At 52.1% G+C, this 17,995-nt stretch overlaps 1 protein-coding gene across 2 annotated transcripts in view; it reads right to left on the bottom strand.

The window, feature by feature from the left end:
- TMEM8B (transmembrane protein 8B) overlaps positions 1-17,995 on the bottom strand; it is a 111,991-nt gene that overhangs the window by 11,564 nt on the left and 82,432 nt on the right. For both annotated transcript variants that reach the window (XM_068272706.1, XM_068272714.1), the window contains 2 exons: positions 4,711-4,853; positions 637-815 (listed from right to left, as the gene is read on the bottom strand). In XM_068272706.1, the coding sequence (XP_068128807.1) occupies positions 637-815; positions 4,711-4,853 (322 nt within the window). The remainder of the gene's footprint in view (positions 1-636; positions 816-4,710; positions 4,854-17,995) is intronic.

The raw sequence follows: 17,995 nt of genomic DNA, 5'->3' as shown, positions 1-17,995 counted from the left end.
GTGCTATATAAATACATAATAATAATATGGTAGGACATTAGACTATGACTATGGTAGGATTAGAGTGTGAGCTCCCCTGAGGACAGTCAGTGACATGACTATGTACTCTGTAATATGCTGCAGAAGATGTCAGTGCTATATAAATACATAATAATAATATGGTAGGACATTAGACTATGACTGTGGTAGGATTACATTAGCGGGTTTGTACTGCCCATGTAATAGTAGGCAGTTGCACATGCACAGTTTGGAGCTGCCTGTCTTCAGGCGCACTCCGGACACAATTACTTTCAAAGCCTTGCAGTGACTTCCACAGGCGTATTAGACCAGTTTGTTGAATAACTTCATTGGGGGCCAGGTGTGAGACGAGGGCAGGGAGAGAGGAACAGACAGGCTCTTTAGGTATCCAGAGCCTGCCCTCTCCATAGCTGAGTATCTGAGTATCCCTAGCTTGGCTTTGCTTTAGTGAAGCAGCAGTTGTGTTGGTTACAGAAGCTGACTTATGGGAGCTGTGGAGCCAGTGATACAGCCGTATGCACACAGTACATCCTCTTACATCAGGTATTGGGGGGCTCTGATAATAATGAGCTTCGGGGGCGGGCTATCATCCCCCATTCAGGACGGCTGCACACCCACCGTGGAGAAGAACATTGTGAAGATGTAGACGGAAGCCTCCAGCAGATAATGGCTGCGCAGGGCGATGAGGACCGGTGGCAGGAACATCAGGTTGCTGAGACACAGCAGGAGGGTGGAGAGCAGCTGGAATCCATAGGTAAAGGCCTGGGCATTGTCCGTACAGCCCCAGCCACTCCAGCCTGGTGGAGGAAGCAAGAAGAGGATCAGAGGGTGGGAGACACCAGAACATCGTACAATGGACCAGGAGACCAAACATCTACTCTCCCGTACAGTGGCGGCTCACACACCAACCACAGACACCAATCATGGACATCAACCCTAACCCAGCCTGGTGGAGGAAGCGAGAGGATCAGAGGATGGGAGACACCAAACCAGGAGGCTCTACCAAAACATCTACTCTACTGTACAGCTGCGGCTCACACACCAACCACAGACATGGACATTAACCGACCATGGACATTAACCCTAACCCAACATGATAACATTCCTCTACTCATAACAATGCTCCAGCCTGGAGGAGGAAGTGAGAAGATCAGAGGGTGGGAGACACCAGACCAGCAGGCTAAACCTACCAAAACATCTACTCTACTGTACAGCTGCGGCTCACACACCAACCACAGACACCAGCTCTAACCCAACATAACAACGTTCCTCTACTCATAACACCACTCCAGCCTGGAGGAGGATGTGAGAGGATCAGAGGGTGGGAGACACCAAAACATCGTAGAGTGGAGCAGGAGGCAAAACATCTACTCTACCGTACAGCTGCGGCTCACACACCAATCACAGACACCAATCACAGACATTCAACCCTAACCCAGCATAACAACGTTCCTCTACTCATAACAACTCTCCAGCCTGGTGGAGGAAGTGAGAAGATCAGAGGGTGGGAGACACCAGACCAGGAGGCTAAATCTACCAAAACATCTACTCTACTGTACAGCTACGGCTCACACACCAACCACAGACATGGACATTAACCGACCATGGACATTAACCCTAACCCAACATGACAACATTCCTCTACTCATAAGAACGCTCCAGCCTGGAGGAGGAAGTGAGAAGATCAGAGGGTGGGAGACACCAGACCAGCAGGCTAAACCTACCAAAGCATCTACTCTACTGTACAGCTGCGGCTCACACACCAACCACAGACACCAGCTCTAACCCAACATAACAACGTTCCTCTACTCATAACACCACTCCAGCCTGGAGGAGGATGCGAGAGGATCAGAGGGTGGGAGACACCAAAACATCGTAGAGTGGAGCAGGAGGCAAAACATCTACTCTACCGTACAGCTGCGGCTCACACACCAATCACAGACACCAATCACAGACATTCAACCCTAACCCAGCATAACAACGTTCCTCTACTCATAACAACTCTCCAGCCTGGTGGAGGAAGTGAGAAGATCAGAGGGTGGGAGACACCAGACCAGGAGGCTAAATCTACCAAAACATCTACTCTAGTGTACAGCTGCGGCTCACACACCAACCACAGACACCAGCTCTAACCCAACATAACAACGTTCCTCTACTCATAACACCACTCCAGCCTGGAGGAGGATGCGAGAGGATCAGAGGGTGGGAGACACCAAAACATCGTAGAGTGGAGCAGGAGGCAAAACATCTACTCTACCGTACAGCTGCGGCTCACACACCAATCACAGACACCAATCACAGACATTCAACCCTAACCCAGCATAACAACGTTCCTCTACTCATAACAACTCTCCAGCCTGGTGGAGGAAGTGAGAAGATCAGAGGGTGGGAGACACCAGACCAGGAGGCTAAATCTACCAAAACATCTACTCTACTGTACAGCTGCGGCTCACACACCAATCACAGACACCAACCACTGACATTCAACCCTAACCCAACATAACAACGTTCATCTACTCATAACACCACTCCAGCCTAGAGGAGGAAGTGAGAGGGTCAGAGGATGGGAGACACCAGACCAGGAGGCTAAACTTTACCAAAACAGCTACTCTACCGTACAGCTGCGGCTCACACACCAACCACAGACACCAACCACAGACATTCAACCCTAACCCAACATAACACCATTCCTCTACTCATAACACCACTCCAGCCTGGAGGAGGAAGTGAGAGGATCAGAGGATGGGAGACACCAAACATCGTACAATGGACCAGGCAAAACATCTACTCTACCGTACAGCTGCGGCTCACACACCAATCACAGACATTCAACCCTAACCCAGCATAACAACGTTCCTCTACTCATAACAACTCTCCAGCCTGGTGGAGGAAGTGAGAAGATCAGAGGGTGGGAGACACCAGACCAGGAGGCTAAATCTACCAAAACATCTACTCTACTGTACAGCTGCGGCTCACACACCAATCACAGACACCAACCACAGACATTCAACCCTAACCCAACATAACAACGTTCCTCTACTCATAACAATGCTCCAGCCTGGTGGAGGAAGCAAGAGGATCAGAGGATGGGAGACACCAGACCAGGAGGCTAAACTTACCAAAACATCTACTCTACCGTACAGCTGCGGCTCACACACCAACCACAGACACCAACCACAGACACCAACCACAGACATTCAACCCTAACCCAACATAACACCATTCCTCTACTCATAACACCACTCGAGCCTGGAGGAGGAAGTGAGAAGATCAGAGGGTGGGAGACACCAAACATCGTACAATGGACCAGGCAAAATATCTACTCTACCGTACAGCTGCGGCTCACACACCAACCACAGACACCAACCACGGACATTCAACCCTAACCAATAACAACGCTCCAGCCTGGTGGAGGAAGTGAAAAGATCAGAGGGTGGGAGACACCAGACCAGGAGGCTAAATCTACCAAAACATCTACTCTACCGTACAGCTGCGGCTCACACACCAACCACAGACACCAACCACAGACATTCAACCCTAACACAACATAACAACGTTCCTCTATTCATAACATAATTCCAGCCTGGAGGAGGAAGCTAGAAGACCAGGGGGTGGGAGGCACCAGAACATGAGGCTAAACCTACCAAAACATCTGCTCTATAGCTGCGGCTCACACACCAACCACAGACACCAACCCTAACCCAACATAACAACGTACCTCTACTCATAACACCACTCCAGCCTGGAGGAGGAAGCAAGAGGATCAGAGGGCGGGATACAAAAAAAATTGTACAATGAACCATGAGGCTAAACCTACCAAAACAACTACTCTGTACTACGTAGTATGGATACAGAGGCGCCAGAAATATAAACAGATCTAAAACGTTAAAAATGAGGAGGTAGTGGTGGACTTGCCTCCTCCGGCAGACACAAGAAAATGCCGATCAATTTTTAGCAAAACAATTTATTTACATAATCCAGTAAAATACAGTGCGTTTCGCAGGAGTGACCCAATTCCTCAGGCAATAAGATGGAGCATATACAAAACAGGTCTGGTACTATGCCGAGTGCCTCTGTCAACTACTCTGTACTGTACAGCTGCGGCACACACACCATCCACGGACACCACGGACATTCAACCCTAACCCAACATAACGTTCCTTTAATCAGAACACCACTCCAGCCTGGAAGTGAGAGGATCAGAGGGTAGGAGACACCAAACATCGTACGATGGACCGTGTGGCTAAACATCTACTCTATACCCTACAGCTGCAGCACACACAGGGACCAACCACGGATATTCAACCCTAACTCAACATAACAACGTTCCTCTACTCATAACACCACTCCAGCCTGGAGGAGGAAGCGAGAGGATCAGAGGGAGGGAGACACCAGAACATGAGGCTAAACCTACCAAAATATCAAACCACGAAAATTCAACCCTAACCCAACATAACAATGTTCTACAACTCATAACACCACTTCATCCTAGAGGAGGATCAGAGGGCAGGAGGCAGGAACCCTCCGCCATGCTGTATTGCCATCCATACTCGTGCTCCCTGATAATACCTCCCCACCCCCCACCCCCTCCCGTGATGTATGGAACATTCTGCCATGCTGTACTGCCATCCATACTGGTGCTACCCACTAATTCCTCCCCATCCCCCCACTCCTGTAATCTATGGAACATACCTGCCCGACACTCGCATGCAGCATACAGGTAGTTGTTGGTGCGCAGCAGCTTGCATTGCCCGTAGGAGCCGCACTCATTGATGCAGGGAGAGAGGAAGGTCCGCAGGTTCAGCTCTGCCGTGATGTTGTTACATGTCCGCCACCTGCAAGAGACACACCAGACTGTCAGCTCAGGGCACAAATACTCGTCCACTATGCCAGGGAGTACTCCACTACCCCAGAGAGTACTCCACCACTATGCCAAAGAGAGTACTCCACCACTATGCCAGAGAGTACTTCACCACTATGCCAGAGAGTACACCACCACTATGCCAGAGGGTACTCCATCACTATGCCAGAGAGTACAACACCACCACTTTGCCAGAGAGTACTCCACCACTATGCCAGAGAGTACACCACCACTATGCCAGAGAGTACTCCACCACTATGCCAGGGGGTACTCCACCACTATGCCAGGGGGTACTCCACCACTGTGCCAGAGAGTAGTCCACCACTATGCCAGAGAGTACTCCACCACTATGCAAGAGAGTACTCCACCACTATGCCAGAGAGTACTCCACCACTGTGCCAGAGAGTACTCCACCACTGTGCCAGAGGGTACTCCACCACTATGCCAGAGAGTACTCCACCACTATGCCAGAGGGTACTCCACCACTATGCCAGAGAGTACTCCACCACTATGCCAGAGGGTACTCCACCATTGTGCCAGAGAGTACTCCACCCCTACCCCAGAGAGTACTCCACCACTATGCCAGAGAGTACTCCACCACTATGCCAGAGAGTACTCCACCACTATGCCAGAGAGTACTTCACCACTATGCCAGAGAGTACTCCATCACTATGCCAGAGAGTACTCCACCACTATGCCAGAGAGTACTCCATCACTATGCCAGAGAGTACTCCATCACTATGCCAGAGAGTACTCCACCACTGTGCCAGAGAGTACTCCACCACTGTGCCAGAGAGTACACCACTATGTCAGAGAGTACTCCACCACTATGCCAGAGGGTACTCCACCACTATGCCAGAGAGTACTCCACCACTATGCCAGAGAGTACTCCACCACTATGCCAGAGAGTACTCCACCACTATGCCAGAGGGTACTCCACCACTATGCCAGAGAGTACTCCACCACTATGCCAGAGAGTACTCCACCACTATGCCAGAGAGTACTCCACCACTGTGCCAGAGGGTACTCCCCCACTGTGCCAGAGAGTACTCCACCACTATGCCAGAGAGTACTCCACCACTATGCCAGAGAGTACTCCACCACTATGCCAGAGGGTACTCCACCACTGTGCCAGAGGGTACTCCACCACTGTGCCAGAGGGTACTCCACCACTGTGCCAGAGGGTACTCCACCACTGTGCCAGAGAGTACTCCACCACTGTGCCAGAGGGTACTCCACCACTATGCCAGAGAGTACTCCACCACTGTGCCAGAGAGTACTCCACCACTGTGCCAGAGAGTACTCCACCACTATGCCAGAGAGTACTCCATCACTATGCCAGAGAGTACTCCACCACTGTGCCAGAGAGTACTCCACCACTGTGCCAGAGGGTACTCACCACTATGCCAGAGGGTACTACACCACTATGCCAGAGGGTACTCCCCCACTATGCCAGAGAGTACTCCACCACTATGCCAGAGGGTACTCCCCCACTATGCCAGAGAGTACTCCACCACTGTGCCAGAGAGTACTACACCACTATGCCAGAGAGTACTCCACCACTATGCCAGAGAGTACTACACCACTATGCCAGAGGGTACTCCCCCACTATGCCAGAGAGTACTCCCCCACTATGCCAGAGAGTACTCCACCACTGTGCCAGAGAGTACTACACCACTATGCCAGAGGGTACTCCACCACTGTGCGAGAGAGTACTACACCACTATGCCAGAGAGTACTACACCACTATGCCAGAGGGTACTCCCCCACTATGCCAGAGAGTACTCCCCCACTATGCCAGAGAGTACTCCATCACTATGCCAGAGGGTACTCCACCACTATGCCAGAGAGTACTCCACCACTATGCCAGAGAGTACTCCACCACTATGCCAGAGAGTACTCCACCACTGTGCCAGAGAGTACTCCCCCACTATGCCAGAGAGTACTCCACCACTGTGCCAGAGAGTACTCCACCACTATGCCAGAGGGTACTCCCCCACTATGCCAGAGGGTACTCCACCACTATGCCAGAGAGTACTCCCCCACTATGCCAGAGAGTACTCCACCACTGTGCCAGAGAGTACTCCACCACTATGCCAGAGAGTACTCCACCACTATGCCAGAGGGTACTCCACCACTGTGCCAGAGGGTACTCCACCACTATGCCAGAGAAAACACCACTACCCCAGAGATTACACCACCACTATGCCAGAGGGTACTCCACCACTATGCCAGAGAGTACTCCATCACTATGCCAGAGAGTACTCCACCACTGTGCCAGAGACTACTCCACCACTGTGCCAGAGAGTACTCCACCACTATGCCAGAGAGTACTCCATCACTGTGCCAGAGAGTACTCCACCACTGTGCCAGAGAGTACTCCACAACTATGTCAGAGAGTACTCCACCACTATGCCAGAGAGTACTACACCACTATGCCAGAGGGTACTCACCACTATGCCAGAGAGTACTACACCACTATGCCAGAGGGTACTCCCCCACTATGCCAGAGAGTACTCCACCACTATGCCAGAGGGTACTCCCCCACTGTGCCAGAGAGTACTCCACCACTGTGCCAGAGAGTACTACACCACTATGCCAGAGAGTACTCCACCACTATGCCAGAGAGTACTACACCACTATGCCAGAGGGTACTCCCCCACTATGCCAGAGAGTACTCCCCCACTATGCCAGAGAGTACTCCACCACTGTGCCAGAGAGTACTCCACCACTATGCCAGAGAGTACTACACCACTATGCCAGAGGGTACTCCACCACTGTGCCAGAGAGTACTACACCACTATGCCAGAGAGTACTCCACCACTATGCCAGAGGGTACTCCCCCACTATGCCAGAGAGTACTCCACCACTATGCCAGAGAGTACTCCACCACTGTGCCAGAGAGTACTCCCCCACTATGCCAGAGAGTACTCCACCACTGTGCCAGAGAGTACTCCACAACTATGTCAGAGAGTACTCCACCACTATGCCAGAGAGTACTACACCACTATGCCAGAGAGTACTCCATCACTATGCCAGAGAGTACTCCACCACTATGCCAGAGAGTACTACACCACTATGCCAGAGGGTACTCCCCCACTATGCCAGAGAGTACTCCCCCACTATGCCAGAGAGTACTCCACCACTGTGCCAGAGAGTACTCCACCACTATGCCAGAGAGTACTACACCACTATGCCAGAGGGTACTCCACCACTGTGCCAGAGAGTACTACACCACTATGCCAGAGAGTACTCCACCACTATGCCAGAGGGTACTCCCCCACTATGCCAGAGAGTACTCCACCACTATGCCAGAGAGTACTCCACCACTGTGCCAGAGAGTACTCCCCCACTATGCCAGAGAGTACTCCACAACTATGTCAGAGAGTACTCCACCACTATGCCAGAGAGTACTACACCACTATGCCAGAGGGTACTCACCACTATGCCAGAGAGTACTACACCACTATGCCAGAGGGTACTCCCCCACTGTCCCAGAGAGTACTCCACCACTATGCCAGAGGGTACTCCATCACTATGCCAGAGAGTACTCCACCACTGTGCCAGAGGGTACTCCATCACTGTGCCAGAGGGTACTCCACCACTATGCCAGAGAGTACTCCCCCACTATGCCAGAGAGTACTCCACCACTGTGCCAGAGAGTACTCCACCACTATGCCAGAGAGTACTCCACCACTATGCCAGAGGGTACTCCACCACTGTGCCAGAGGGTACTCCACCACTGTGCCAGAGAGTACTCCACCACTATGCCAGAGAAAACACCACTACCCCAGAGATTACACCACCACTATGCCAGAGGGTACTCCACCACTATGCCAGAGAGTACTCCACCACTATGCCAGAGAGTACTCCACCACTGTGCCAGAGAGTACTCCACCACTGTGCCAGAGGGTACTCCCCCACTGTGCCAGAGAGTACTCCCCCACTATGCCAGAGGGTACTCCACCACTATGCCAGAGGGTACTCCATCACTGTGCCAGAGAGTACTCCACCACTATGCCAGAGAGTACTCCACCACTGTGCCAGAGAGTACTCCACAACTATGCTAGAGAGTACTCCATCACTATGCCAGAGGGTACTCCACCACTGTGCCAGAGGGTACTCCACCACTATGCCAGAGGGTACTCCACCACTGTGCCAGAGAGTACTCCACCACTGTGCCAGAGAGTACTCCACCACTATGCCAGAGAGTACTCCACCACTATGCCAGAGAGTACTACACCACTGTGCCAGAGAGTACTCCACCACTATGCCAGAGAGTACTCCATCACTATGCCAGAGAGTACTCCACCACTGTGCCAGAGAGTACTCCACCACTATGCCAGAGAGTACTCCACCACTGTGCCAGAGAGTACTCCACCACTATGCCAGAGAGTACTCCACCACTGTGCCAGAGAGTACTCCACCACTATGCCAGAGGGTACTCCATCACTATGCCAGAGAGTACTCCACCACTATGCCAGAGGGTACTCCATCACTATGCCAGAGAGTACTCCACAACTATGCAAGAGAGTACTCCACCACTATGCCAGAGAGTACTCCATCACTATGCCAGAGAGTACTCCACCACTGTGCCAGAGAGTACTCCACCACTATGCCAGAGGGTACTCCACCACTATGCCAGAGGGTACTCCACCACTGTGCCAGAGAGTACTACACCACTATGCCAGAGAGTACTCCACCACTAGGCCTGAGGGTACTCCACCACTATGCCAGAGGGTACTACACCACTATGCCAGAGGGTACTCCACCACTATGCCAGAGGGTACTCCATCACTATGCCAGAGAGTACTCCACCACTGTGCCAGAGGGTACTCCACCACTATGCCAGAGAGTACTCCACCACTGTGCCAGAGGGTACTCCACCACTATGCCAGAGGGTACTCCACCACTATGCCAGAGGGTACTCCACCACTATGCCAGAGGGTACTCCATCACTATGCCAGAGAGTACTCCACCACTGTGCCAGAGGGTACTCCACCACTATGCCAGAGAGTACTCCACCACTGTGCCAGAGGGTACTCCACCACTGTGCCAGAGGGTACTCCACCACTATGCCAGAGAGTACTCCACCACTGTGCCAGAGAGTACTACACCACTGTGCCAGAGAGTACTCCACCACTATGCCAGAGGGTACTCCACCACTATGCCAGAGGGTACTCCACCACTATGCCAGAGAGTACTCCACCACTGTGCCAGAGAGTACTCCACCACTGTGCCAGAGAGTAATCCACCACTGTGCCAGAGAGTACTCCACCACTATGCCAGAGGGTACTCCATCACTATGCCAGAGAGTACTCCACCACTATGCCAGAGAGTACTCCACCACTGTGCCAGAGAGTAATCCACCACTGTGCCAGAGAGTACTCCACCACTATGCCAGAGGGTACTCCATCACTATGCCAGAGAGTACTCCACCACTATGCCAGAGGGTACTCCACCACTGTGCCAGAGAGTAATCCACCACTGTGCCAGAGAGTACTCCACCACTATGCCAGAGGGTACTCCATCACTATGCCAGAGAGTACTCCACCACTATGCCAGAGAGTACTCCACCACTATGCCAGAGAGTACTCCACCACTGTGCCAGAGAGTACTCCACCACTGTGCCAGAGAGTACTCCACCACTATGCCAGAGGGTACTCCATCACTATGCCAGAGAGTACTCCACCACTATGCCAGAGGGTACTCCATCACTATGCCAGAGAGTACTCCACCACTGTGCCAGAGAGTACTCCACCACTATGCCAGAGAGTACTCCACCACTGTGCCAGAGGGTACTCCACCACTATGCCAGAGAGTACTCCATCACTATGCCAGAGAGTACTCCACCACTATGCCAGAGAGTACTCCACCACTGTGCCAGAGAGTACTCCACCACTGTGCCAGAGGGTACTCCACCACTATGCAAGAGAGTACTCCACCACTATGCCAGAGGGTACTCCATCACTATGCCAGAGAGTACTCCACCACTATGCCAGAGGGTACTCCACCACTATGCCAGAGAGTACTCCACCACTATGCCAGAGAGTACTCCACCACTGTGCCAGAGGGTACTCCATCACTATGCCAGAGGGTACTCCACCACTGTGCCAGAGGGTACTCCACCACTATGCCAGAGGGTACTCCACCACTATGCCAGAGAGTACTCCACCACTGTGCCAGAGAGTACTCCACCACTATGCCAGAGGGTACTCCATCACTATGCCAGAGAGTACTCCACCACTGTGCCAGAGGGTACTCCATCACTATGCCAGAGAGTACTCCACCACTATGCCTGAGGGTACTCCACCACTGTGCCAGAGGGTACTCCACCACTGTGCCAGAGAGTACTCCACCACTATGCCTGAGGGTACTCCACCACTGTGCCAGAGGGTACTCCACCACTGTGCCATCGGATGTCCTCCACGCTGTACTGCTCAGGCGCAGAACTACTGCGCCTGAGCAGTACAGCGTGGAGGACATCCGATGACGTCAGCGCGCCCCCGTGAGGCGCAGAAGAGCCAGTCATTGGAGCGCAGAAGAGGCCCGATCAGGAAGCCGGCCGAGCCAGGTCGGGTCGGCCACCGGAGACCACCGGAAGCCTGCGGAGCGGCGGCGAGGGCACCTCCTGCCTGCCACGTGCTGGAGGAAGCCCCAGGTAAGTGAATATGGATTTTTATTTTTTCCCCCCTCCCTGAACCTTCCTTTTCAAACTTCCTGCTGTTTTGCTACTCTGATAAGGCGTGTTAACTCTGATAAGGTATGCTAACTCTGATAAGGCACGCTATTTGTTATAGTGAATCAACCCCCATGTGAGGAGCTGCTATTGCATGAGAACACAGACAGCATAGATAACACTACACACCTCATGTACACAGTGCAGATACTCACCCCAGCTCTGAGGCACACATAGAGGGCAGGCTGAGGTACCCAACACTACACACCTCATGTACACAGTGCAGATACTCACCCCAGCTCTGAGGCACACATAGAGCGCAGGCTGAGGTACCCAACACTACACACCTCATGTACACAGTGCAGATACTCACCCCAGCTCTGAGGCACACATAGAGTGCAGGCTGAGGTACCCAACACTACACACCTCATGTACACAGTGCAGATACTCACCCCAGCTCTGAGGCACACATAGAGCGTAGACTGAGGTACATAACACTACACACCTCATGTACACAGTGCAGATACTCACCCCAGCTCTGAGGCACACATAGAGCGCAGACTGAGGTACATAACACTACACACCTCATGTACACAGTGCAGATACTCACCCCAGCTCTGAGGCACACATAGAGCGCAGGCTGAGGTACATAACACTACACACCTCATGTACACAGTGCAGATACTCACCCCAGCTCTGAGGCACACATAGAGTGCAGGCTGAGGTACCCAACACTACACACCTCATGTACACAGTGCAGATACTCACCCCAGCTCTGAGGCACACATAGAGCGCAGACTGAGGTACCCAACACTACACACCTCATGTACACAGTGCAGATACTCACCCCAGCTCTGAGGCACACATAGAGTGCAGGCTGAGGTACCCAACACTACACACCTCATGTACACAGTGCAGATACTCACCCCAGCTCTGAGGCACACATAGACCGCAGGCTGAGGTACCCAACACTACACACCTCATGTACACAGTGCAGATACTCACCCCAGCTCTGAGGCACACATAGAGCGCAGGCTGAGGTACCCAACACTACACACCTCATGTACACAGTGCAGATACTCACCCCAGCTCTGAGGCACACATAGAGCGCAGACTGAGGTACATAACACTACACACCTCATGTACACAGTGCAGATACTCACCCCAGCTCTGAGGCACACATAGAGCGCAGGCTGAGGTACGCAACACTACACACCTCATGTACACAGTGCAGATACTCACCCCAGCTCTGAGGCACACATAGAGCGCAGGCTGAGGTACGCAACACTACACACCTCATGTACACAGTGCAGATACTCACCCCAGCTCTGAGACACACATAGAGCGCAAACTGAGGTACATAACACTACACACCTCGGGCTTGATTCACAAAAGCGTGCTAACAGTTAGCACGCTGGTGAAAAGCCCTTTATCACGCCTAAACTCAGTTTAGGCATGATAAGTTTAGGTGTGATAAGTTTAGGTGTGATAAGTTTAGGCATGATAAGTTTAGGTGTGATAAGTTTAGGCATGATAAGTTTAAGCACCAACTGCGTTAGCACCGCAGTGCACAGCTGATCAAAAGTTTTGCACTAGCAAAGTCTGGTGCACTTCGCATAGAGTTTAATGGCGCTGCTTTGCGTGCGGGACTTTGCACGCTATCTACACTTATCTAAACTTAGCATGCCTAAACTTATCACACCTAAACTTATCACACCTAAACTTATCACGCCTAAACTGGCTTTTCACCAGTGTGGTGCAAAGGTTATCATGCCTAAAGTCTTTTAGGCGTGATAACTGAGTTATCACCGCTTTGTGAATCAGGCCCTTCATGTACACAGTGCAGATACTCACCCCAGCTCTGAGGCACACATAGAGCGCAGACTGAGGTACATAACACTACACACCTCATGTACACAGTGCAGATACTCACCCCAGCTCTGAGGCACACATAGAGCGCAGGCTGAGGTACGCAACACTACACACCTCATGTACACAGTGCAGATACTCACCCCAGCTCTGAGGCACACAGAGAGCGCAAACTGAGGTACATAACACTACACACCTCATGTACACAGTGCAGATACTCACCCCAGCTCTGAGGCTCACAGAGAGCGCAGGCTGAGGTACGCAACACTACACACCTCATGTACACAGTGCAGATACTCACCCCAGCTCTGAGGCACACAGAGAGCGCAGGCTGAGGTACCCAACACTACACACCTCATGTACACAGTGCAGATACTCACCCCAGCTCTGAGGCACACAGAGAGCGCAGGCTGAGGTACCCAACACTACACACCTCATGTACACAGTGCAGATACTCACCCCAACTCTGAGGCACACATAGAGGGCAGGCTGAGGTACCCAACACTACACACCTCATGTACACAGTGCAGATACTCACCCCAGCTCTGAGGCACACATAGAGGGCAGGCTGAGGTACCCAACACTACACACCTCATGTACACAGTGCAGATACTCACCCCAGCTCTGAGGCACACATAGAGCGCAGGCTGAGGTACATAACACTACACACCTCATGTACACAGTGCAGATACTCACCCCAGCTCTGAGACACACATAGAGCGCAGGCTGAGGCACCCAACACTACACACCTCATGTACACAGTGCAGATACTCACCCCAGTTCTGAGGCACACAGAGAGCGCAAACTGAGGTACATAACACTACACACCTCATGTACACAGTGCAGATACTCACCCCAGCTCTGAGGCACACATAGAGCGCAGGCTGAGGGACCCAACACTACACACCTCATGTACACAGTGCAGATACTCACCCCAGCTCTGAGGCACACATAGAGCGCAGGCTGAGGTACCCAACACTACACACCTCATGTACACAGTGCAGATACTCACCCCAGCTCTGAGGCACAAATAGAGGGCAGGTTGAGGTACGCAACACTACACACCTCATGTACACAGTGCAGATACTCACCCCAGCTCTGAGGCACACATAGAGCGCAGGCTGAGGTACCCAACACTACACACCTCATGTACACAGTGCAGATACTCACCCCAGCTCTGAGGCACACATAGAGCGCAGGCTGAGGTACCCAACACTACACACCTCATGTACACAGTGCAGATACTCACCCCAGCTCTGAGGCACACATAGAGTGCAGGCTGAGGTACCCAACACTACACACCTCATGTACACAGTGCAGATACTCACCCCAGCTCTGAGGTACACATAGAGCGCAGGCTGAGGTACATAACACTACACACCTCATGTACACAGTGCAGATACTCACCCCAGCTCTGAGGCACACATAGAGCGCAAACTGAGGTACATAACACTACACACCTCATGTACACAGTGCAGATACTCATCCCAGCTATGAGGCACACATAGAGCGCAGGCTGAGGTACCCAACACTACACACCTCATGTACCCAGTGCAGATACTCACCCCAGCTCTGAGACACACATAGAGCGCAGGCTGAGGTACCCAACACTACACACCTCATGTACACAGTGCAGATACTCACCCCAGCTCTGAGGTACACATAGAGCGCAGGCTGAGGTACATAACACTACACACCTCATGTACACAGTGCAGATACTCACCCCAGCTCTGAGGCACACATAGAGCGCAAACTGAGGTACATAACACTACACACCTCATGTACACAGTGCAGATACTCATCCCAGCTATGAGGCACACATAGAGCGCAGGCTGAGGTACCCAACACTACACACCTCATGTACACAGTGCAGATACTCACCCCAGCTCTGAGGCACACATAGAGCGCAGGCTGAGGTACCCAACACTACACACCTCATGTACACAGTGCAGATACTCACCCCAGCTCTGAGACACACAGAGAGCGCAGGCTGAGGCACCCAACACTACACACCTCATGTACACAGTGCAGATACTCACCCCAGCTCTGAGGCACACAGAGAGCGCAAACTGAGGTACATAACACTACACACCTCATGTACACAGTGCAGATACTCACCCCAGCTCTGAGGCACACAGAGAGCGCAAACTGAGGTACATAACACTACACACCTTATGTACACAGTGCAGATACTCACCCCAGCTCTGAGGCACACATAGAGCGCAGGCTGAGGCACCCAACACTACACACCTCATGTACACAGTGCAGATACTCAGCCCAGCTCTGAGGCACACATAGAGGGCAGGCTGAGGTACCCAACACTACACACCTCATGTACACAGTGCAGATACTCACCCCAGCTCTGAGGCACACATAGAGCGCAGGCTGAGGTACCCAACACTACACACCTCATGTACACAGTGCAGATACTCACCCCAGCTCTGAGGCACACATAGAGCGCAGGCTGAGGTACCCAACACTACACACCTCATGTACACAGTGCAGATACTCACCCCAGCTCTGAGACACACATAGAGCGCAGGCTGAGGTACATAACACTACACACCTCATGTACACAGTGCAGATACTCACCCCAGCTCTGAGGCACACATAGAGCGCAGGCTGAGGTACCCAACACTACACACCTCATGTACACAGTGCAGATACTCACCCCAGCTCTGAGGCACACATAGAGTGCAGGCTGAGGTACCCAACACTACACACCTCATGTACACAGTGCAGATACTCACCCCAGCTCTGAGGCACATATAGAGCGCAGACTGAGGTACATAACACTACACACCTCATGTACACAGTGCATATACTCACCCCAGCTCTGAGGCACACAGAGAGCGCAGGCTGAGGTACGTAACACTACACACCTCATGTACACAGTGCAGATACTCACCCCAGCTCTGAGGCACACATAGAGCGCAGGCTGAGGCACCCAACACTACACACCTCATGTACCCAGTGCAGATACTCTCCCCAGCTCTGAGGCTCACAGAGAGCGCAGGCTGAGGTACGCAACACTACACACCTCATGTACACAGTGCAGATACTCACCCCAGCTCTGAGGCACACATAGAGCGCAGGCTGAGGTACCCAACACTACACACCTCATGTACACAGTGCAGATACTCACCCCAGCTCTGAGGCACACATAGAGTGCAGGCTGAGGTACCCAACACTACACACCTCATGTACACAGTGCAGATACTCACCCCAGCTCTGAGGCACACATAGAGCGCAGGCTGAGGTACCCAACACTACACACCTCATGTACACAGTGCAGATACTCACCCCAGCTCTGAGGCACACATAGAGCGCAGGCTGAGGTACCCAACACTACACACCTCATGTACACAGTGCAGATACTCACCCCAGCTCTGAGGCACACATAGAGTGCAGGCTGAGGTACCCAACACTACACACCTCATGTACACAGTGCAGATACTCACCCCAGCTCTGAGGCACACATAAAGCGCAGGCTGAGGTACCCAACACTACACACCTCATGTACACAGTGCAGATACTTACCCCAGCTCTGAGGCACACATAGAGTGCAGGCTGAGGTACCCAACACTACACAACTCATGTACACAGTGCAGATACTCACCCCAGCTCTGAGGCACACATAGAGTGCAGGCTGAGGTACATAACACTACACACCTCATGTACACAGTGCAGATACTCACCCCAGCTCTGAGGCACACATAGAGTGCAGGCTGAGGTACCCAACACTACACACCTCATGTACACAGTGCAGATACTCACCCCAGCTCTGAGGCACACATAGGGCTCGATTCACAAAGCGGTGCTAACAGTTAGCACGCTGGTGAAAAGCCCTTTATCATGCCTAAACTCAGTTTAGGCATGATAAGTTTAGGTGTGATAAGTTTAGGTGTGATAAGTTTAGGCATGATAAGTTTAGGTGTGATAAGTTTAGGCATGCTAAGTTTAAGCGCCAACTGCGTTAGCACCGCAGTGCACAGCTGATCAAAAGTTTTACGCTAGCAAAGACTGGTGCACTTTGTATAAAGTTTAATGGCGCTGCTTTGCGTGCGGGACTTTGCAAGCGATCTAAACTTATCTAAACTTAGCATGCCTAAACTTATCACACCTAAACTTATCACACCTAAACTTATCACGCCTAAACTGGCTTTTCACCAGCATGGTGCAATGGTTTTCATGCCTAAAGTCTTTTAGGCATGCTAACTGGGTTAGCACCGCTTTGTGAATCGAGCCCATAGAGCGCAGGCTGAGGCACCCAACACTACACACCTCATGTACACAGTGCAGATACTCACCCCAGCTCTGAGGCACACATAGAGTGCAGGCTGAGGTACGTAACACTATACACCTCATGTACACAGTGCAGATACTCACCCCAGCTCTGAGACACACATAGAGAGCAGACTGAGGCACCCAACACTACACACCTCATGTACCCAGTGCAGATACTCACCCCAGCTCTGAGGCTCACAGAGAGCGCAGGCTGAGGTACGCAACACTACACACCTCATGTACACAGTGCAGATACTCACCCCAGCTCTGAGGCACACATA

Source organism: Hyperolius riggenbachi, chromosome 1 (assembly GCF_040937935.1).
Source record: "Hyperolius riggenbachi isolate aHypRig1 chromosome 1, aHypRig1.pri, whole genome shotgun sequence".
In the NCBI taxonomy this organism is placed as follows: Eukaryota; Metazoa; Chordata; class Amphibia; order Anura; family Hyperoliidae; genus Hyperolius; species Hyperolius riggenbachi.
Note: the sequence above shows the minus strand (reverse complement) of the source record. Positions and strands in the feature narration are given on the sequence as shown.